A 23,816-nucleotide genomic window follows, 5' to 3' on the forward strand; every position below is an offset into this window, starting at 1 on the left:
AGGCTTGAGTCCTACCCCTAAAGGACTTAGTGTTTAAAAACAAACCCTGTACCCTAAACGCTTCTTTCTTTCTGTCCTACAGTATGTGAAGCAGCTCTTGCGCTTGCACAATATTCTTTCCAAACCTCATTTTTTTAATGTCAACTACTGTACTTGAGTTACAGAACCACAGAAAACATTCCCGACTGATGACCTATGCTACTCCATTAACAGGAACATTTATGCTGCCTGCACTCTTCAAAGCAGGGTATACAAGGGGTATCAACACATCTGGAGAACCGATGCATATTGTCCCCTAAACACTGGGACACCCACACAACAATGAACACTGCAGGTCTTGGAAGGTAGAGGGCACTTGAAGTCAACGGGCCTACTGCGATTCTTTCCTCATGATGTACTGCAGTCTTTTGGCAATGTCAAACTAACCCATCCCTTCAGCTCCCATGGATCCACACCTTTGGGGCATCAGGGGCTTAAAAGCCACCAAAAAAAAACAAACTAACAGTTTGAGCTTGGTCCACAAGGGTTTAATCAGAAAACATATGAACCAAGACCTTTGCCATTTCATTAGCATATCTTCAAAAGAGATCACACTGCAACTCGCAACTAGCAACCCGTTGAAGCTCAGCAGGTGTGAGCCTGGTCAGTACCTGGATGGGAGACCTGGGAAACAGTAAGGTTGCTGCTGGAAGAGGTGTTAGTGGGGCCAGCAGGGGGCGCTCACCCTGCAGTATATGTGTAATGCTCCAGTATAGTGATGGGGACACTATGCTGTAAAAAGGCATCGTCCTTTGGATGAGACTTAAACAAAGGTCCCGACTCTCTGTGGTCATTAAAAATCCCAGGGCATGTCTCAAAAAGAGTAGGGGTGTTACTTCAGTCTCCTGGCCAAATTTCCCCCTGGCCTTTACCAATCATGGCCTCCTAATAACCCCCCTCTCTGAACTGGCTTCATCACTCTGTTCTCCTCCCCACTGAGAGCTGGTGTGTGGGGAGTGTACTGGTGCACTATGGCTGCTGCTGCATCATCCAGGTGGGGCTGCACACTGGTAATGGAGGGGGGTCCCCATTACCTGTAAAGCGCTTTGAGTGGAGTGTCCAGAAAAGCGCTATATAAATGTAAGGAATTATTATTAGATCCTTTTACACATTCAAGGGTTATCTTCTCTATCTGAATTATAATCTGACTGATTGGACTAATTACTTTCACACAGTGCTCAAAGCAGATATAACAATTTTCTAAGAAATAGTTCATTTTTCCAACAAGGAGCATCTGACATTCAGAGAGCTCCAGGACAGCTATTCCTTTCCAAGTACGCATTCCCAGTCCTGCTGCAGCTCTATCACACGATCATGCCACTGGGTGGGATTTCTCAAAGAGGAGGACACACAGCCCCTCACTGAGCCTGGGCATCTTATGATCTGCAAACAAAGAAGGCACGTTGCAAACATTACTGAGATATTACTCACTTGGAATAAACTAGACTAAAAGATTACGGAGAACTAGAAAAAGCAGGACCCAATCTCCTTCACCAGACATCTGCTGCCAGCTCACCACCTTAAGATGTGAATACAACCAGTCTTAAGCTCATAACATCGACATTCTTTCCCTACATATATTCATGGCTGTGCATGAAACCTGAATTGCAGGACCATGAATTTCCTGTGAGATGAACCATTGAGAGTACAGGCTGTAGATTTCCACCATTTGTTTTCTACGCATCGCACAACAAAGACATCAAACAATTGTACAAAAATGAGGTCTGGGGTGCCACGGGGTGAACAATTTCTTAATTGCAGGAAAAAATAAGCGAGATGGCCATAGAAGACACATGAACAGGAACAGGAGTCTGATAATAACTACACACTCTGACCAACGCATTGCTTTAAGAAACAAGGTACAAATGGTATAGAAAGTAATATTTTTTACCTTCGTCTGAGTATGGAAACAAGCAAATGAAATATTTCCTTATGACATCAGTTAGCGCTTTATATTGGCACCAAGATACATGTGTAGACAACTAGACTAAGAACAAACCTTAATACTATGCCTAATGTCAGAAATAATACCAACTGACATTGGTATCTACAGTTCAATAGACAGGACGCCAAATGTTTCTTAAATAGACTGGGAGTGTCATGGGATAAGTATTTACCTTACTTCACTGACTCAGGAGTGAAACATGATCCGAAGGATACAAAGAGAAACTGCATAGTGTACTTAAAACCGAGAACAAGAGACGTTTCCTTATACAAACAGCGTGGCTAGGGTTTCATCTCTGTCCTCTGCTTAAATCCCAGATGCTGGTCTATTTTAAATTCATATTGCAAAAAACAAGGTGGATGTGGTTTGGCAGGATTATGGGTTCAATCAAGCCCTCCTAAGACATCCCTGGATGCCGTCTCTTTTCAGATGTGTTGTTAGCTCTGACATTTATTGACACACAAAGCTGCAAGACATTAAGATTATGAAGTGTACATTTCTGACATATATTAACCCCCCCAAAAAAAGAGTTAAAATAGAAAACTATCCTACAGGAGAACAAAATACTTTTGAAAAATTGATTCCAACACCACGTGAGCTAGGCAACAAAGGGAAAAAGGCATGAATTCCGAGCCATGAGGGCATTTTAAGGTTTGATCTGCGTGCTGTGTACACGCTGAGGAAGAGGACAGCTGTTGTGTGGAATGTTTGCAAAGAGGCACTTCTGAGTAACTGGAAGGTGCAGATAGCAGTTGTCATAACATGCTGATATCGCACTACATATGGAAAGCTTTATGAAGGTTTTAAATACACATACAAGAGTCTCTCTCTTTTAATGTAAAAACAATTGGCAGGAGCTAAACCCTAAAAATCCACAGAATATAGCAGACTTTTGTGTCTCCCTATTATCATATCCTGAAACGCCTTTTTGTATGAAATAAGGGCTTTTCAAAACTTTGCTAAACTGCACTGTGAAATCTCGCATCCCGTCAACATTCTTCAACAAATTTTCTGGCAAACATTCACCAAATGTTTAAAGGGATCATTAATCATGAGTAAATTATGTTTTTGGATCAAAAACGTGCAATCAAAGGGGGGAAAAAAAAAACTTTAAATCGACGATGTCTACATGGGGACTGTTAATCCTTCCGAAAAGTCTGCATTCCTGTTTAATTAAGCAAGTAACTTTAAGGGGCACCACAAATAATAATACAATGTGAGGTTATGAATGAGAGAAAGCTATTCGGCCCACCTATTGACAAACTCACAAATATGGACTGTGGGGATTTGTCAGCTTTCAGCAGCTACCTAGCAGTGAGTGAGTGATCACCCTGAGCCACACCACTTGGGTTGCCAGGAAGAGTTTGGCTGCTAGCAGGGATCTCCATGGCAACACACTTGGTGCGCAGGGCCCAGCCCACCTCAGGCGCAGGTGTCGTCTGGCTTCTGCTCCAGGGTCAGGAGGTGCTGTACGACATGGGGAGCACGCTTCCCGACGCTCGGCTGACACATTTCTGGCCCCTCTGAGTTTCTGAGATCCAGGAGAGGTGGCAGGGCCAAAAAGAGGCCCAGGCCCCAGCCCTGGTTGTGAGCATCCTTGACGAGGGGCACACAGTCCTTGCACGCACTGACAAGCACACAGGACTCTCAGACTTTACATATACACATCATGCCAGCGGCACTCAGAGACGTAACAGCGTTCGCATACCAATTGTTTTCTGTTGAACTTGGATGCTTACACGACGAGAAGGCCTTTCTCCTTGCGAGTATAACAAGGCAGTGCCCCCCCCGCCCCCAGTGGTGGCCAAAAACTCATAAAATCTTGTGCTTTTTCAGCTTTATTCTTAACTTAGATGGTTGTTTTGTGTATAACAATTTCCCAAGGAAAACAACAACAACAACAACAACAACAACAACAACAGAGTACATCTAGTAAAGTCGGGTTCGATTTTAAAAATACGCTACACAGACATCCCGCCAGTGCAACAATCATGCCCTTCCTGAGCCAGAAAGTAAAGCAAAGCACTTCGTAATTCTTCACTAAAGGAATAAACAGCTGCTTTGTTATTACTTGGAGTAAACACACCACGTTTACAGGAAAACATTTTCTTCTGGTCCTCTTTTTTTATCGGCTTTTCTTCCTTTACAGAAAAATTAAAAACCAGGAATGCGGTCAAAATTCATATTTCTGAAGCACCATTTCATCCAGGGTTCTCAGGTGAAATTCCTGCAAGTCCTACTGTCTTTGTGATTTTGTTCTAACCTAAGCAGTCACCTAAACAGTTAAATCGTTGGTAATGTTCAAAGTTTTTTTGTTAAAAATGATGTGTAGTGACTGGCTTTGGTATTCTCTGCGTTTGTCTGATACAACCAATACAAACCTTTTCACATATTTAACTGCAGCAAAATGGTCAATTAAAGATAACAGTGGTGCAATTTCCCTGAGTCAGTCCCAGCAAAGTACTGCAATTCTACCGAATACCTCTGAAATCACTCATTATCTCATAACGCTCCAGACCTGTAAAAAGTATAACTGATGTCTGGTGGTTACTCATTACCTGTACCACAAACCAGCTGTGGTTGTGTGGGGTTTATCCATAGGAATGTAAAAATAAGATATTTCCTTGAAAACTATATCAGAATGAATCCTGCAGACTTTTCCAGCCAGTACAACTTTGCAGTTTCTGGGAAGTAGTTGCTCCTCAGGCTTCCCCAACCTCAACCCACAGTACTAAAGCAGGACATATGACAATACCATGACTGAAAGCAAAACCAAAAAACTTTGTTTTGAACAGTACGTTCCCAGGCAGACAATTCTTAGCACAGGACACATTGGACGAATCGGCCGGAGTGCAGGCCACAACACAGACAACCCACTCACGACACAACCCAAGGAGTGGACAGCGTGATGGATGCCGGTTACTCTTCAAGCACTCGTCACAGAACATCAAGTCCATCACAGGGGTTAAAACTGGTATCAGCAGGTAGTTGGTTACATGTCTCTACTCACTGCTGGCATTTCTTGGCTCACAAAAGAGAATTCTAAAGTGGTGTTCTCTCGAGGCTGTGCTTCTGTGATGCGGGATTTTGATTGTGACAATAAATAAATAGGGTGTAAAATCAATCCTCTGAAATGATTCCTGCAAGGCTCAAGCCAGCAGTGGTTTGTACAGGAACTCCTAGAGTTCAAAACCTGAGATAGCCAAACAAGTAAAGGATGAACTTAAATACTGAACCTACTGGAGGAATTGGAAGATTCTGAGGATCAAGAACTGCCTCAGAACAGCACAGGGTATCTGTAACAAGGGAATAGAAGCTTCTGTATTATCTGACTCATTGCTATACTGTAAATGCAGAAGCCCCAAACTTCTTTAAAGAAGAGTGGTGGATTTTAAAATCTCTAAAAAGGTCTCGGGATTCTTATTATTTTTGGTTGAAACCTCAAAGGCAGTATCAAATGTTCTTTCAGGCAACTGTGCTTTGTGAGCGATCACTCATGTTTCATACAAGATTGACAAGTTAAAAATAATTAAATGCACCTAGCAATCCAGGAAGGGTGGGGCTGTAAGTTCACAAGGAACCTTAAGGAGCTTTTACTGCTGATCCAAAACGCACTCAAACTTCTGTGATCGGTGCTTGACCAAGTGCTACAGCCTGAAATGATGCTGGTGTTGCAAATCCACCACCCCCCACAAACGTAAGCATGAAATGGGCAAAGCACTTTATCATGGACTGGTACAAGCACAGTAGCCAGGAAGGGTCAGGTAACTTAAGAGATCTTTACCTGACAAGTCAAAACTGTAAGACATGCTAAGCGGTCGAATTACTGCAAGAAAAACAGTGGGATTGTTAGAGTGGCACAAATTGAATTAAAACGGAAAAATAAATCATCATGTACTGGACAAGCAACCGGTTTAAACAGGCAAATCAATTGGTAAAAACTGGGCTGAACGACCCCAGAAAAAAATAAATCAAAGAATTATTTTGTCTCAATAAATCCCTTTTGGATTCAACTTGTCTTTTCAATTTTGTATTGCACCAGGATTCTAAAGATCTAACAGAGTATGTTAAACAAACAAGTGAACGCAGAAAGTGTGTAATTCTCAGTTAAGGGGTTAATCATGAAAATGCACAACAGCACAAATTACCTATTTATATCCTCAAGAAAAGCAAAGTTTCAGTGTAATATTAAATAAATATTTCTGGAAACAAGGCTCATAAATTCTGCTTTAAAAAGTTCAAACTAGCTTATCAAGGGCACAAGCATCAAGTCAAACTTGCATTCAATTCTGGTCATTCAACAAAGAAAACATCTGTAAGATATAAACCAATTAAAATGGTACTACTTAAAAAAGTCAGGGTGTAACCAGTTCTGTAGGACATTGTAACATGTAGACCCTTATTGAACATTTCAGTTATTAAAAAATGGGTGAACACTTCAGGTGGATTTAAAAAAAAATCCTTGTTAAAAAATATTTTTATCAAATTCTTATGCATGCATTAAACCATGAGAAATTAACTATACAGCTGTCAATTTAACTGCATAATTGTAATGAAAAGATCCAGAAAGGATTGAAAGAGACAAAGAGATCGAGCATCAATTTCACGATTGAACAGTGGTTCCCAATACTAGCCCTGAGGAACCCCTTAATCTGCTTGTTTAACCTTCTTGTCTACCTAGTTTTAACAACTGTTCTTAGATTAAAAAATACACAACTTTAAGTGCATTGATTACCACAACTTCAGCACACATTCTCTCCTCAGTGGCTTCAGAGTTTTACGCAGGTCCAACTGGTCACATTTCAGCCAGGGTACTGAATGTGTGTAAGGGGGAGGGATACCAGCTTTTGAACCCATCTGAAGTTTTTAAAATCTGAAAACAAGTTTAAAACTAGGCCTCCAATGCAAAAATTGAACCCAGTTAGCCTACGGTTAAGACCTCAGCTGGAACAGAAAGCAGAAGACACAGTGGGCCCTTCCAGGCCCAGGGCTGGGAACCACTGTAAAGAGAGCCCACGTCATGGAAAGGGTGAAAGTGGTCGGACAGCCAAGTGGCAGAGAATGGCAGCGGTCGCAGATCAATCCAAAGCCCTGATCTGCACAACTTTCACGTCATGTACTCAAAGCATGCTTTGAGATTCTAGTATTGGCACCACCCTTCACCATTAACAGCTTTGACAAGATGCCATTAAACTGGATTTTTATTACTGGATTCAGGTGAACATCTAGCAACATGTTATCAGGGTGTTGACCAACGAAGATAAGCCTGAATTCCAGCATTAGGCAGAACAGATAAGTTGCTAAACCTTTCTATTAACATATGACTGGCAGCCCCAAGCTGATTACACATGTACTGGACACAAAGCATACAAATGCACTGGGAACCACCTAGGGAGCACCACATAGCAAAACCATTTGGATCCATAGCATGACAAATCACATTTCTGAGTGCAATGCCAATCAACGTCACCTGCAACTTTCATTAGCTTTACATCACATCTCGGGTCTATCTCCTTTGCCAGCAGAAAACTCTGTCAATCAAAAGGAGAGAGTGTGGAGTTCGACTGCACTACCAAAGACCAATCCACCGCTTGGGGCAGACTCGGACAGTTAAACAGATGTTAAGTACATAATTTATTCTTCTGCCCTCTTATCATCTGCACCATGAGATTTGTGACCATACCGAGAGTCATTAAAATGCCAACAAATGCTATGGGCTCCCACACTCTGTGGTTGTGTTTCTGACCTCTATCGGTGTTCGATCGTATTGATCCACCCTTCCGCGCGGGGGCTCCGAGTGGGCAGCTCACCTAGCCTGCTCCTCCTGATCTCGTCGGGGGAGACGGGGCGCAGCTTCCTCTCCGCCTTGATCTCCTCCAGGATGCGCTCGTGCAGGCTGCGGGGGCGCTGGGGGTAGGGCTTCAGCTTCCGCGCCGCCACCTGAGCGCACACAGGCCGCGAGACGGTCAGTCCGCCCTCTCCGTAGGCCACCCCCATTGACCACCACCCCCGCCCCCCCGTCTCAGTGCCGCCCCCTGCTGCTCAGGTGAAAGGTTAACCAAAAAAGCCACACTGCAGTCTGCCCGCTGGGACGTAAGCCCTTCCCACCCTTCACAGCACGTCTTCCTTTCTCTTCCTCTGTGAGAAAGGAGATGCAGCTGCAGAATTTGGGATCCCAGGTTATTACAGTACGTGTAAGAAAGTCATCACATGCTGCGTTTTTTCCCCACCCAGGCAAACGAGGCAATTTTTAAATCTTTCAAAAATACACATTCACAGGAAAAAAAAAACTGGGTTTTAAGTAGTTTTCCGATGTTTAAAACCAAGTAAAATTCACCCCTCCTAAAAAGCAGGTCGGAGGTAACTCTGTCATGTCATTCATGCCCAACATGCCTATTCATTCCAAAGACCACATAACATTATTCAACTTAATAATCATAGGCCAAAAACAGGGAAGTGGTTTTAACGACTTGAAATGTCCTCTTTGAAACCAGTTACAGAATGTGACAAAGGCCACTGAAGGACTGTTTCCATGCAGCTTTGATCGAACCTTACGATCAAAAGGCAAACCGTGTTTACTCCTGGATTAGGCTGAAAAACTTTGATCCACCCGCCAATCGCAAGTCCTACGTTTCTAACGTAGCCTCCCGTGTCTTCTGTGTTTCTGTTGAAAACCTGCCCCTGGGTGAAACGCATCCACTCCTATTTGATGGGAAGGGACGGGGGTCTCTGCGAGGATGTGTGTACTCACAGGGTTCAGCGGAGGCCTGGAGCGGATGAAATCCAGGATGACTTCATGGGCGCTCTTCTTTAACTTGGGCGGGATATTGCCGTTGACCTGTAATGGCACCAGCAGTGTCACAGAGTCAGGCGACACCTGCACGGGCGCTGGGGCCATCGGCGTCACTCATTTCGATACACCACAACAAGCACGCCAGAGCTTCCTGCTGCCGATGGCCATGCAGTTACATGCTGAAGAATACCAGAGCGTACCTTGCACCCAATTCACAAAACACACTCCTATTCTCGGAGAAGTGACAAGAAAACTGAAAATATAGCAAAAAAAAAATGTAAAACTCCCCATGAAAAGAGTTTGATGAAATGCAAGAATGTGCCGTTTTCTTCTGTGCCATTATGTTGGTTATCAGACTCTCCCAGAAGTCCAGCAATGGAGTCTTTTGTTTCCAATTCAACTGGAAACCTTCTAAAACTCTCCACACCCCTAATACAGCAGCAGTAGTGAGAACTGCGGACCCACTCACATTATTACTCTATCCAGGTGCTTGGACAGCACAGTTTGAAAATAGGGGTTTGTGAATTTAGTGAATAGAAAACCAGCTGACATAGGTGGATACTAAACACTAAGAAGGGGAAAGAATTTAATCTCTTTAGAGAACGAGAAGAAAAGGGACTCCAAATGTTTCATAACATTTAAATAATCATATAAGGTTTCACTCTAATACATAATTCCTAAATTTAATTAAAGCAAAAAGGAACCTGAAATGTCTACAAGCCTGGAAGGCAACACTGTAACACGCAGGCCAACTCTATATGTTTTAGTTTTTGACAGCAAACACATGCCTTCAAAACTGGTTTTGCACGCCACCTTAAATAGTTATTTCCATTCTGAAAAGGAATTAAAACAAGTTACTACAGAGTGATTATGACAAATGCACTCCCTTGCATGAAGGAATGCCCACACCTAACCTTGGATATATACAAAACAACAAAGAATTGAACTGAAAGGTAAACATGAATGCACACCATAAATATCCCATTGCTGTCTTGTTTCAATGAAATGTTGATTCTCCGGTACAGTGCATGCAATTCTTAACAACCATCCTTTGTTAAAAATAGATATTTTAACAATCAGTTTAAATGAACCTGATAATGAGGCGTACATACAATCGCTAAATCTTTACCACTGCAAAGGGAAGGAAGATCGTAAGTAGGACTGGATCCCTGCATACGGACATTCATTTGTACTGAAAACACTATCAACATTTTTACTAGTTTGCTCGAGTCACATGAAATCTACTTTAAAACGTCTTGTTTGTGACGCATTAGAAAAGAAAGAGGAAGGTACTTTGAAGTTTTGTGAATTCTAAAATCACAGCAAGGCAGATAAAGAGTTTTAGAGAATTTCTCAAAAACATTTCGACATACTGGAAGCTTAACAGGTACGGGGGGGGGGGTTTGATAAGTAAGGTCATGATGCATCTCAAAAGCAGGTGGGCTCAGCTGTAAGTTTGTCAGTGTCCAGAGAACCTGTCTTGTGTAAAAATCGGAAAACATGGAGGGGCTTCACAAGGTCCAGCGTGGAAGAAGGGCACGACACTGGCTGAAACTCACTTGGGACAAGCCGTGCCTTTGAAATTAGCGCGGCCACAGTGTCTTCAGGGCAGGATGGCTGGCCTAACAGAGCAGCGAACTGAGATGAGGGCGTGTTTAGGGGAAGACACACGCGCTTCTGTGTAATCTTTTGATCTTATTTAGGGGAGTCCGACTATGAAAAGAATACGCAAGTTGAGATGTCTGTCTATCATGCTTATCCAGCAAACAAAACACAGAATCTTCACGCAGAACACGTTGTACTTAAAACACTCTGTGGTATAAACGATCCATGCCTTTAACTTCAAGAACTTTAAGAAGCACAAAAAACAGTCAAAGGCTAACCAGTTTAAAAATCCATCACTGCCAGAGGGATTGCTGGGATTCCTCATTTCAGGAGTCACCCATTGACAAAAACGAAGATGGACGAAAAGCATTATTGTGGTGAGCCCTTCATGTAAAGTGATGCGAATGCCATTTCGAAATGGTTTTAAAAATGAAACATTTCATTCACAAAATGACACCATAATCTCAGGGTAGTGGGTTTGTGTCTCACCTCGGGCGCCAGGTCCTCCATGTTGGAGGCTGGGCACAAGGCTACAGCCCTGTCCCATAAAAAAATAAATGGTACAGAATTGGCAACAGGATGTTGCTGCCCCTAAGTGCCAGAAGGCATAAAGGGCAGACATCCATCCACATTCACCGAGTGACACAAAAGTAATTATTAATGTATCCTGCACAAGAGACGTTAGTTAAGTGCAATTTAGTAACACAACCCTAATCCTGCCAATGTCCTGAGCCACACTCCTCTAAGCCAAGGGTGTATTTTGTTCCACCCATATTAAATATATGACATGACTGTATTAACAGCTGACTTGGGGTCCATTTCTAAAGTTAATTTTGCGCCCTCCAATCCTGGTCCTGGTGACCCACTCTCCTGCTGGTTTTCATTCCCTCCCACCTTCCGTAGATCATTGCAGCCTGAATTGATCCAAGCAGTTGCCTCCTTGGAATATCTGCATTTTGTTTCTCGTCACAAGTTTGAGTTTGGGATTTTATTTCCCCCACAACACAGCTCCTTAAACGGTTAGAGCTCCCACCTGTTGAAGGAGCTGGAAACGAACAGGTCAAACAAATTCCGATTATTATTAAGTCGCCGAAGGGCTCGATGGTGTCACCAAGGGCTCAGCTGGAACCAAAACCAGCGCCAGGACCGGGAATCCCTGCTCTAAACGAAGACGGCCTCCGTGTCGTCTGACGCCGCCGGCTTGTGCGCACACTCACCATCACCTTGCGCAGCGTGTATCTCTTGGACCGGATGTCGTCCATCAGCATCTCGTACGGCGTGAGCTGGAACTCGATGGGCAGGGGGTTGTACTGCCGCTCCTGCACCTTCTTCAGCTTCACCCCGTGGCGGAGGTCCCTCATCACCTGCACCCAGAACCGGGCCTGCCGGACACGAGCATGACGGCGGTCAGACACGGCGGGAGTCCGCACCGGGCGGTCCGCGCGGCTCACCCGCCGGGAAACGGAGGAACAGAACCGCATTAACGGGGAGCGATTTCGGGGAGCGACGCCCCGTGAATTGGTACTGGTACAGGGAAACGCAGCTGTACTGGTACAGGTGGAATGATGGAACCAAAGGGTGGTACCCGTTACTTTCGGGAGACGGGAGGCGTTCCACCTTACCCAGTCAGCGTTCTGCAGCTCGTTCAGGTCTCTGGTGGGCTCCTCTGCTTTCGCCCCCTCCATCTTCCTCAGGTTCTACCGATAGAAATTCAGGGCGTTACCGAAAGGATGATTTCTGGCCGCCAGAGCTCGTGGGGGGGGGGGGGGGGGGGGGTTCCCCGATACCCTGCCTGCAGGTCCGAGACGCCCTATTGCTTCAATCCGTTTTACTGAGCAGCGTGGGCAGCTGAGCCCTCTTGGCACTGCATGCGAGGGAGAGAGAGGCAGCGGTAAATTGCTCCATCAGGTGCCTCCTATCAAGAGGTGCCAACAGCAAGTCAACGGAATGGCTAATGGGGATCAAATTCTTGTTTAGAGGAATAAAAAGCCATAGAATAAATATCTTAAAGTGCCGGTTCAATGAGGTCTCTGTTTGATGCGGATCTTCAACAGATAAGCTGGAAAGACTTACCCAGATGAAGGTTTAAGTAACGGTCCATTTAGCAAACTGTAACATCTGCAATAATGAGCTGATGAAATTCAAAACCCTCTTCATTTAACAATAAAAAGTACATCTCTCTTCACAACCCCCTTTTCTTCTGGTGCGAGGCAAACCACACCTGTACAGGACCAGCTAGTCTAGTTGTAGCAGAGCTGTAGGTATGAGCTTTTTACTGCCCCTTCCTAGCCAGAATGACTGGAAGAACTTAAAAAGGTCATAAAAATAAAGCAATCCTTTATCAACACTGAGAAATGTCAGCGCTAATGTTTGGGAGAAGCTGTGAAAAAGTTTTTTTTTATACTACATCATTACATTTATTACATACTATTTCAGGTGCTTTTGCTCAGCATGCAATTTATACCCCAGCTGGAACAGAAATCAAGTTTTCATGTCAATTAGCATGTCTGTCTGGAAGCAGATTATAACTCCAATAACTAAGTGCCCCATCTCTCCACCCGAATTCCTGGCAGACCCAGACACGCACAGTCTTACAGAGAGTCTAGCTTGGGGTGTGTATGAGTTTAGAGCTGGCAATGTTAAAGGCTCACACAACCACACAGGGCTGGCCCTGGGGATCCACATCCCGCAAAGAGGGGTGAACCAGACAGAACAGAGGAAGACTGAAGGGCTACACAAGAAATGGTGGAACCAAAGGGTGTCAGCTAGCTGAAAAAAAAATGCCCTTACTTCTAGATCTGCGCTGATTAAAAACCTGTCCGTACAAGCCAGGGAATCATTCTAAAAATGGGTACATTATTAAAAACTAGCTTTTTACCTTTTCAATTATAAAACGCAATTTATCCCCCCCCCTTAACAATAGCCCAATTACAGTCCAGACCGATGTGTAGAGTGCAGTTATGTTGTATTGGAAGAGGGGATATGACGTGCTTCTTCATACACCATAACAGAACACCACTATGCTTCAGAAATTCTTCATCTGAAATGTCTGACCTTCTGAAGAGTAATAAAATATCTTAATTCTCAAATTCGATTTTCATGTTCAGAATAATCTCTGTAATAGGTAATAGAATATTAAAATTCTTCTCCAACTGAGAGTAAAATCCCACCTGCTGTGTGGCAAATTGAGTGTAAGGCTGTAGAAACAGATAGAATCGTTCTGAACCTAAAAAACGATCCGAAAGGCGGCGATTGTTTTTCCCTTTTGTTACACTTATTTATAGACCCAGCTGGGTCAGTGATCAGTTCCCCACAGTGAGTTTCTAAGGGATGTGTTTTTTTTCTGGTTCTTATTTTAAAAACTGGTATAGGTAAGAAAATATTGAAAATGCTTTGCCATTCTTTGTACTACCTAGCCACAAAATCCAAGGTGCAGAAAATGGAACAAGCCCAGCAGTAGAGCATACTGTGGTATATTTCCTCTCAGTATGAACTGGATTTTCAGACCATCTGCTTAGAGGTCACCGACAGGGATGATTTAGGCAAACTGACCTCATCTTGGCTAGAACTTAATGGGGATAAAGGCATACAGTGAATGGGGCTTAACAGCAGAAACACATCCACCAAGTTATCATTTCAGAAAATGCTCATTCTTCTTTTATGATTGATATATGCAAATAAAATTGCAATCTAAAACTGTCTGTTAATATTAGATTTTTCAGGAAAAACACTTTGTATCAGTAGCACTGCTCGTTTCCTCTATGCCTCCCAGAAACATTACTCTGGTAGCACCAGAGGTTCCAATAATCGCCCAGCTTATAATACGGTATTGTATCTACCATGCAAGCAACCGGCTGTAATTAAAAGGAATTAAACATTCGTGCATTTGTTGCACGAAGGCCACGTTTGGACTGTGCTGTGCTTCTGTAGGTAAATATCTTATTTGGCATTTTCCCCTTCTGAATTCTGTTCACTAGAGTGATGTTACAACGTGTCTCTTGTTTTCCTATCAGTGAAACAGTGTGCCGTTTCGTCTGATTGCGAGTCTCTGATCTGCAAGAACCCCTTCATCTTTTCAGTTGTTGATTGAAAGGTCCTGTTACATTTCCCAAAAAAAAAGGATTTTGCTGCACATGACCCCAGAGCTAATATTCTCGTTTACCGTTTAAAAGCACATTTCAAGAAATCAGAAGCATGATGCCGGCTGCCCCAGATCAGTTAACCTTCAGGCAGGTGTGGTTTGTCACGAACCAGTGCAGAGAATACGGCAGCCTAGCCCAGTCCATACATACACAAAATGTTGTGTTAGAGAAATCATGGTTAGCTAAACAAAAGAGAAATGTTTCATGTGCTCTCTGGTTTAGTTTGAGTCGTTTGCAAAGGCTCCGTTTGTATCGTCTTATATAATTCATTGTTACAAAAGCCTATATCCATATTATGTTCCAGATTTAAAGGAGATTAGGTTGAGGCAAAACAAAAAAAAAACCAACAGGCCAAGTACTGTGGTTCAAATGCAGTTTTTCACAGAGGTTCGGGAGGCACTTCTGCTGAGCAAACCTGTAAACCTCCATGACTTCCCGAAAAACAAAAAATGAGTGGAGTGTCCAGAAAAGCCATATGTGAGTGTAAGGGATTATTATTATTATTTTCCATTTTAATGTTTAATCTCTGTGGGTCACTTGCATGGCTGCTGTAATGCTCATTACAGGCTGGATCTGGATGTTTCAACATACAGCCAGCATGAGTGTTGTGCTACTGGAGGAGAGGAAAAGCAGACACTGTCAATGTAGGCGCCTCGACGTACTGTAACGAGAGGGCAGTTTTTGGGGAGGCCCAGCCCAAGCTGTTCTTTTTAACCACACAAGTGTGAGCTCTGCTTCACCTGGTCCGTGTGCGGAGGACACGACCAGCTGAGCACCGCTGCATGGATGTAGGTCAGTGACCGGCGGACCCTCCATCTGTCTGAGGATTAGCCCCCTGGGTCTGTGCGCTCTCCACAACCCTGTCATGCAGAGGATCCCTTCACTACATACCGCAGCAGAAATGCTTTTCTCTATGGTGAAGTAATATTGATACCCAAAAAATTCTAACATACTTGTCACCATTTTAAAAGCCCTGTTGTGTTCCTTGAAGTTCTATATTTTCTTATGTGCACTGCAGGGATACTATTTTTAATATTCTGAACGTTTAAAAAAAAAATTAAAGAGGTTAAATCTGATATCCGTTTTCTAAAGGTCTTTCTGTATCAATAGAAAGGGTGTAATTTTGTTTTGCCGGCTACGTTTTAGCCAATAGAGGACTGAAGAAACAGTGTGCAATAGGTGAATTCTCTCAAAAAGAAAGAAAAGCTGTTAGAACTGCAATAACTGCTGTTACCCACTACAATCCCAATCATGTGCGGTCAGTACACACACTTCCAGACCCACAGATCACATCCAGTGGTGCATACCTCTTTAATACCTCTTTGTGCATGTGTGACCAAGAAAGACTCAAGCGCTTATACTCACTGCCCATATTACTCAAGACTGTGATAGGGAATAAAAGCACATGTCCTCACCTTTGGATTTGAAACTATTACGGTCTACTGTGTCTCAGCTCAGCCAGTTTGTGCAATAGACCAACAGCGTTGTGAGGGTTTGTTTTTCTCAGACGTTTGTTCAGGAAACGGTTGATGGTAATTTCAATTAAGGTATTGTTATACCTTAGTCTTTCCCATCCGTTGTCTGGTATGTGGTACAGTCAGTCTTGAAGTCATTGGTACATTGGTTGTTTTCATTTTTTCTCCCCCCCCCTCCCCCTCATAATAGTGACACAAAGGCAATCTAACTTATTGCTACAGCGTGCTATTATATTTTTGGTATCCGATTCCACTGCACCTATGAAATACACTGGTTCAGTCCATCGTTGTTTCTGTAGAATCCCCTGTGGTAAGTATCTCCCAATGTGTATAAACTGAAAAAGTTTTTTTCCCCTAATTGGGCTTGCAAGCATTTTATAGCAACCCGTTTTCTTGATACCAAAAAGAAAAGACAATATTGGTAAGGTTTTGGCCTTCTTCCCCCCCACCTCGGTCAGTAACAGCTTCCTTTGAGATATCCGGGTCATGTGATGCGGATGTAGGCCTCCCGGGAGGGAGGGAGGCCAAACAGGCCCGCGGGGAGTGAAGAAGCAGCTCTGACACGAAGAGGCCCCTGTGCCAGGCTTGAGGAGGGCAGCACGTGTGTTCAGTGGGACGGTCGCAGAAACAGAAACAGGAGGAACACAAGGAAGCCGGGCGGGAGCAGCTGCCTGCTTCACTTTCACTGGCCCCCAGTGCTTCAACACCACCCAAAGGGTCACATGTCTCCTGCACGTACTGCACACGCTAGCCCGCATCAAAACCTTCCGCGTGCTTGCACTTCTGGTTATCACATGCTTGCCCTTCTCTGAACATTGACCTACGACTGCTACAGGCTCCGATACCTGATCGCCGACTATAACTCTAGACATTCAGCGAAATTCAGATTTGTTTAAATAAAGCAGATCGAGAGAACTGCCCCAGACTGATCGCTAATTTTTATTTTCCAAACCACTGGCTTTATTTACTTGCTCATGGAACAAAATCTTCACTGAAATGTGTACTGTATATGGTATATCATATACAGTATGAAGCTAAATACGTTTTCAACTGTCTGTATGTACAGGCACTTTTCTTTTAAGGGAAAGAGTACTCATGCAGTATAAAAGTAGCTAGAATAAAAACTATTCAATTGATGAACTGATGAACATTTTAAAACTTAATTTTTACCAAAAAATTAAAGATGTGCACAGAAGCATAGCCTCCAATATGAGAGTTAAAAAAGCAACAGTATCGGAGCAGAAGGTTTTGGACACAAGTAAAACCTGAGGCAGAGGCCCAAAGGAAAGCATTACCAAGCAGAGTAGTTTTCAGGTAAATTAGGCAAAGTCCCATTGAAACCATTCAGACAACAGGACTGTACATTCTTTTGAATATTATTAAGTGAGAGCAGCAATTTTCCCACGCTGAGCACAACACTGGAAATTAAAAACAGGCATTTCCCCTAATGAAAACAATCTTTAGCAAGTACAGTATCCAATTAGAATTTTGCTGCCTCTGCCCATCGTCGTGTCAGGGGGGGGGTTTACAGGCAACTTTGGCGTATTTAATCGCAGAAGGATTGCAACAAGCTATGTTTACCCAACTCACTTAGTCAATTAGTAATTCACTAAGGAAGATCAAACATTTGCTCTAGAAGAAAAGTCCCGCCTACCACCCAACACCGAGTTTTAGGAGCTGCTAAATATAGCTCCCCTTTTAATATAGCTCCCCTACACGCAAGGGAGAGGAGTGATGCGAAGGGAGCTATATTAAAAGGGGCGGCCTTTAACAAAGGGGCTCCAAAACCAATCAACAAGGAAGAACTGGCAACGAGCGAGCGGTGTCCAATGAGCACGCACCAGTCCGAGACGAGCCCTTACCAGGCCACACCTCTCACGCTTTAGAGAATGTGCAAAGAAGGGCAAAAACAGCAAGCAAAGTGGCTAACTCTTCCCGGTAAAGGGGACATATATATATATATCAAATGCAACCTCAGAGATATTTGTGCTCCAGATTCTTGCCATGTGGACAGTAAGCTGACAGCAGGGCTCCCGGTTTACCTCTTTCGCACTCTTGATTTTCTCCAGGAAGGTCCTGAGCTCCTTGGTCTCGGCGTACAGGGCGCGGCACACAGCCTGGTAGTGACTGGGGGCGTCCGAGGAGCTCGGCAGGTGGGTGGAGCACAGCTGTCGGGAGAGGAGGACAAGATCACACGATCGGCAGCTTGTTCTTGAAAAGGGACGCAAACAGCGGTGGGGGGGATATTTCACAGGTTGCAGGGATATGGGAAAATCGTCAATTTCATTCACCGTAACAGCTGGAGAGACTGTGACTGGCTTTTACCCTTCATTTGGAGCCATTATGGCCTCGCCTCCAAACCCGAAATCTTCACGATGGAGCTACCACTGCTACTGCGAGGTTTCTGCATCTTATATACATCATGCATCACCGGGTCTGGAAGGGATTCAGGTGAGGACATCCCAATTTAAGGCCAACATGCGTTGAGCTACAGTGAGACCATCACATTAAACCAGTTTCTGCCCCTGTGAGAGGTCAAGTTCTCATTCAGCAAAACTGCTTGAAGAAAGCAAGGAATTATCTTGATTAGAGCATTGGATGAGAAGAAACATGTTTCCAAAGCAAATACACTTGAGTGAGTAAAGTTATGAGAGGCCTCCGAAAGGCCATAACCCAATCTCATCAGTGTCTTTGGCAGGTGTAGACCACTACAGACTATTTTTTGCTCATGTACTGGACATAGACACTCTACAGTGCCTTGCGAAAGTATTCGGCCCCCTTGAACTTTTCAACCTTTTGCCACATTTCAGGCTTCAAACATAAAGATATAAATTTTTTATTTTATGTGAAGAATCACCAACAAGTGGGACACAATTGTGAAGTGGAACGAAATCTATTGGATTTTTGAAACTTTTTTAACTAATAAAAAAATGAAAAGTGGGGCGTGCAAAATTATTCGGCCCCCTTGCGTTAATACTTTGTAGAGCCACCTTTTGCTGCGATTACAGCTGCAAGTCGCTTGGGGTATGTCTCTATCAGTTTTGCACATCGAGAGACTGAAATTCTTGCCCATTCTTCCTTGCAAAACAGCTCGAGCTCAGTGAGGTTGGATGGAGAGCGTTTGTGAACAGCAGTTTTCAGCTCTTTCCACAGATTCTCGATTGGATTCAGGTCTGGACTTTGACTTGGCCATTCAAACACCTGGATACGTTTATTTGTGAACCATTCCTTTGTAGATTTTGCTGTATGTTTGGGATCATTGTCTTGTTGGAAGATAAATCTCCGTCCCAGTTTCAGGTCTTTTGCAGACTCCAACAGGTTTTCATCCAGAATGGTCCTGTATTTGGCTGCATCCATCTTCCCCTCAATTTTAACCATCTTCCCTGTCCCTGCTGAAGAAAAGCAGGCCCAAACCATGATGCTGCCACCACCATGTTTGACAGTGGGGATGGTGTGTTGAGGGTGATGAGCTGTGTTGCTTTTACGCCAAACATATCGTTTTGCATTGTGGCCAAAAAGTTCGATTTTGGTTTCATCTGACCAGAGCACCTTCTTCCACATGTTTGGGGTGTCTCCCAGGTGGCTTGTGGCAAACTTTAGACGAGACTTTTTATGGATATCTTTGAGAAATGGCTTTCTTCTTGCCACTCTTCCATAAAGGCCAGATTTGTGCAGTGTAAGACTGATTGTTGTCCTATGGACAGACTCTCCCACCTCAGCTGTAGTTCTCTGCAGTTCATCCAGAGTGATCATGGGCCTCTTGGCTGCATCTCTGATCAGTCTTCTCCTTGTCTGAGCTGAAAGTTTAGAGGGACGGCCAGGTCTTGGTAGATTTGCAGTGGTCTGATACTCCTTCCATTTCAAGATGATCGCTTGCACAGTGCTCCTTGGGATGTTTGAAGCTTGGGAAATCTTTTTGTATCCAAATCCGGCTTTAAACTTCTCCACAACAGTATTACGGACCTGCCTGGTGTGTTCCTTGGTCTTCATGATGCTCTCTGCGCTTTCAACAGAACCTTGAGACTATCACAGAGCAGGTGCATTTATACAGAGACTTGATTACACACAGGTGGATTCTATTTATCACCATCGGTCATTTAGGACAACATTGGATCATTCAGAGATCCTCGCTGAACTTCTGGAGTGAGTTTGCTGCACTGAAAGTAAAGGGGCCGAATAATTTTGCACGCCCCACTTTTCATTTTTTTATTAGTTAAAAAAGTTTCAAAAATCCAATAGATTTTGTTCCACTTTACAATTGTGTCCCACTTGTTGGTGATTCTTTACATAAAATAAAAAAAATATATCTTTATGTTTGAAGCCTGAAATGTGGCAAAAGGTTGAAAAGTTCAAGGGGGCCGAATACTTTCGCAAGGCACTGTATGTAGTTACATGATGTCAGTTAAAGAAAAACACAGGCTTGACTAGGATCACTTTAGGGTTTAACCATCACAAAAAATGTTTGTTTTTTTTCCAAGTGAATCTAATAAGGACTCCCTATACTTTTAAGCAAAATTATAGAAATGGAAAAGTTCCCTTTATCTGATTCCCATAAAAAAGGAATAATAACAATCATAAATTATAAAAACCAGCTCAGAGCTCCGACTCCCTGTGACAATCACTGCGCTGGGCCTTCTGTGAAGCTGTGATGTTTTGCAAGTTCCAGAGAAAGCAGCTGGAGGTTCACAAGAACAATGGATTAAACCAGTCTGCTGACATTTTTGACATGGTCTCTCCTGCCTTTGAGGGAATTGTTCCTGGGTCAGCATATTTTGTTTTTGAGAAACAGGTCATGCGTTACACATACGTGAAAGAGGAACTCAATGTTATCGTGAAAATTTAGTATCCCTTATTCTTGCTCATGTCACTCCTTCCACATCGGCCACCATCAGCCTCGTTTCCATGACATTCCAAAACGAAGGCGGACTTTCTCCCCCCACTTTACTCAACAAAACTCGGCATAGGCTGAAGAAAATCGCTGCGACTGTCTGGAGTTTCCCCCACTCAACAGGTCAATTAGAGCAAAGATTAACCGCTTTTAACAGTTTAGCGAACCACAGCATACTGTAGATGAAACAAGAAAGTAAACACTACAGAGAAACTGCCCGATGAATTCCTCCATCTGTCCTCCCTCTCGAAACAATGTTAGCGATAACCTGAAATGTGAAAATATCCATAGAGGCCAGAACAAAAGGGAAAGTAAAAAGCAAAACCTTTCTTCACTTCACCTGCTGTTAAGAAGCTACACTGGTCTCTTGTGGACATTTGATCATCAAGTACTATAGCTAAGTAATAATAGTTTCCCTTGTTAAAAATGGTGATTTGTTACAAGGTAATTAAAACATTAAATCAGTACTAGTTCTCCAGGTAACATATGTTCAAACCCCCAGACTTTCCTTAAAATCGAAAAGATGGATTCTTTGAGAATATATTACACTATTGACGGTCTTCAATAAAACTGAATTTAAAATTAATTTCATGCTAAAAAGGTGAAATTTACTACCTTAGGCTTTTTAAATTAATCAGAAACACAGACCTGATCACGCAATAAAGCTAATTCAACTTAATAAACAGCTTTGATTAAAAAAAAAACAGTAAGGCTTACAGATTGGGAGATGTTTCTTGCTAGAAAAAAATGTAAAATGTTATATCGCAAACTTAACAGCATTGCGCATTATGCCAAATATGACTTCATATCCAGAAAACTATAGTTTGTATAGTACACTTCCTGTTTATTTACTCCTTTCATACCCAAGGCAAAGAGTAAACTTTCAAAAGTCTCTATTTACTGCCAGAGGCTTCCATTGCACTTGCAAAGATCATGTTACTGTAGATTAATTTCAGCTGAATTTTAGCAATAGGAATATTTAGAGGTATGAGTAAATTTTGTTCTGGAATTAAATTATGCTAATATGTTTTACTCTGTGCAATGCCAATATGTTTACAGTGTAACATTACTATAATTAGAGTTTTTAAGTGAGACATTTGCCAATCTGAAACTCAGATCTAAATCTGGAGGACACTATAAATAATCAAAACGCATAGAAAACCATTTCGATGCATTGCTTTAAAAAAACATGAATAGTGCAATTTTCGAGTCCAATACGCAGTAAATTACATTATTTTGACATGGGTGTGCATGGACTATGTGAAAGATCAGCAATTACCTGGAGCCAGAGAATTTTAGCCACTGAGCTGTGGAAAAGCATGCACAGACTAGACCTTGTTCAAGTGAATGCTTGTATGTAGTACTTTATGTTTCATAGATATGAATATTAATGCCCATTAAATAAAGAAAAAACCTCAGTTACACCTCACAGTACCGTTAAAGAAACCACACAAGTCTCTTCTAGACGTCAATTCTCCCTGTGGATAAACTGACCATATATTTAATCTTCTAAGGAGCAGGTGGCTTGCCTGCCATGTTCCCTTGGGAAAAGTAAGGAATTAAGCATGAATTCTCTCCCAGCCATCATTTCGCTCTTCAAAGGCTACAGGAGACGTGCTGTCAGCTCAAGAGAAGTGTACAGAGAGCAAAAATAAATACATTTAGAGTCAAACACAAAATAATCTATAATAATAAAATTATAATAATAAACTATTTTATATAGCGCCTTTAAAGGTGGCTTCTCAAAGCTCTTTACAGAATGACAACAACAATAAAAAGAATACACAAGACAAAACAATTACAATACACAGAGGAGACCGTGGATGTTGGTACTGAGCATAGTAGGAGCAGAGGGGTAAATAATTGAAACAGTTAAGTAAAGGCTTGTCTAAAGAAGAAGGTTTTGAGTCTGGATTTGAAGGAGTTTAGAGAAAGTGACTCTCTGATATCCTTGGGCAGAGAGTTCCAGTGTTGGGGGGCATAACAGGAGAAGGCCCTGTCACCCATACAATGTAGACGGGCTTGGGGGACAGTTAGGAGACCAGAACTAGACGAGCGAAGGTTGCGAGGTGGGGAGTAGGGCACCCCATATGACCATAAATATTTCCCACCAAGACATGGAACAATAAAGATCATCAACCATTTGTTTGCCACAAAGCCCTTCCCATTAGCTTGCCACAGAGTGCTTTACAGCAGCTGACAATACTGTGCAGCTACCGTAGACCAAGAGAAAAACTGTCTCTTTTTTTAATAAACTGTCCCACTGTCTTTCAGACAACGAGTTTGTGATAAAGAGAATGAAGTCTAATTAAGGTAAGTTGCACAGTTTTTTTATGGAAACAAGAATTTTAAAATGTATGTACAATATAACTAATATGTAGGGAGGTATGCTTTGTTTTTTCTACTGTTAATCTTTCTACATGAACGGCACATGCCCACGCACAGTACATATTTTCTGCCAAAGAAATAATCACTTTAAATCTAGTTTTGATAAAGTTTTCCTGATTTGTTTTGAGGGTGGGAATTTTACTTTGCTTGTCTCATTAAAGGGAAATCTTAATTGTTTAAACAAATCCACTCTTTTCAGCAGTCACTTTAATTAGTTGTTAGGAATATTGTCCCTATTAAACACATTCTGATATCGCTATGTATATCAATTTTTCAACACCCCACACAAGGAGTTTTTCTAAGCTGCCTGTGCTGTATGTTTGCATGTTCAAAGCTGCTATTTTTAATTCTTTCTAAGCTTCTTACATATTTCTTGTGCCCGAGAACTCTGAGGCACGACCTAGGAAAACCACAATAATGAGCTGCAAACATTTACACCTTTTTAAAAAAAACTAGACTGCAGCCCACAAAATTCCTTAACAAAGAAAAAATGAAGTTACATAATCATGTCACATTACATTGGCATACATTTAAGCTTCTT

At 42.6% G+C, this 23,816-nt stretch overlaps 1 protein-coding gene across 6 annotated transcripts in view; it reads right to left on the minus strand.

Annotated features, from left to right (window-relative positions):
* spire1a (spire-type actin nucleation factor 1a) overlaps window positions 1-23,816 on the minus strand; it is a 74,729-nt gene that overhangs the window by 16,232 nt on the left and 34,681 nt on the right. For 3 of the 6 annotated variants that reach the window (XM_015357994.2, XM_015357997.2, XM_015357998.2), the window contains exons 4-9: window positions 18,042-18,167; window positions 12,005-12,079; window positions 11,600-11,764; window positions 8,736-8,822; window positions 7,795-7,924; window positions 5,769-5,810 (exon numbers count right to left, since the gene is read on the minus strand). In XM_015357994.2, coding sequence (XP_015213480.2) covers window positions 5,769-5,810; window positions 7,795-7,924; window positions 8,736-8,822; window positions 11,600-11,764; window positions 12,005-12,079; window positions 18,042-18,167 — 625 coding nt within the window. The remainder of the gene's footprint in view (window positions 1-5,768; window positions 5,811-7,794; window positions 7,925-8,735; window positions 8,823-11,599; window positions 11,765-12,004; window positions 12,080-18,041; window positions 18,168-23,816) is intronic. The other 3 variants (XM_015358000.2, XM_015357996.2, XM_015357999.2) reach the window with 1 other exon arrangement.

This window comes from Lepisosteus oculatus, chromosome 10 (assembly GCF_040954835.1).
Source record: "Lepisosteus oculatus isolate fLepOcu1 chromosome 10, fLepOcu1.hap2, whole genome shotgun sequence".
NCBI lineage: Eukaryota > Metazoa > Chordata > Actinopteri > Semionotiformes > Lepisosteidae > Lepisosteus > Lepisosteus oculatus.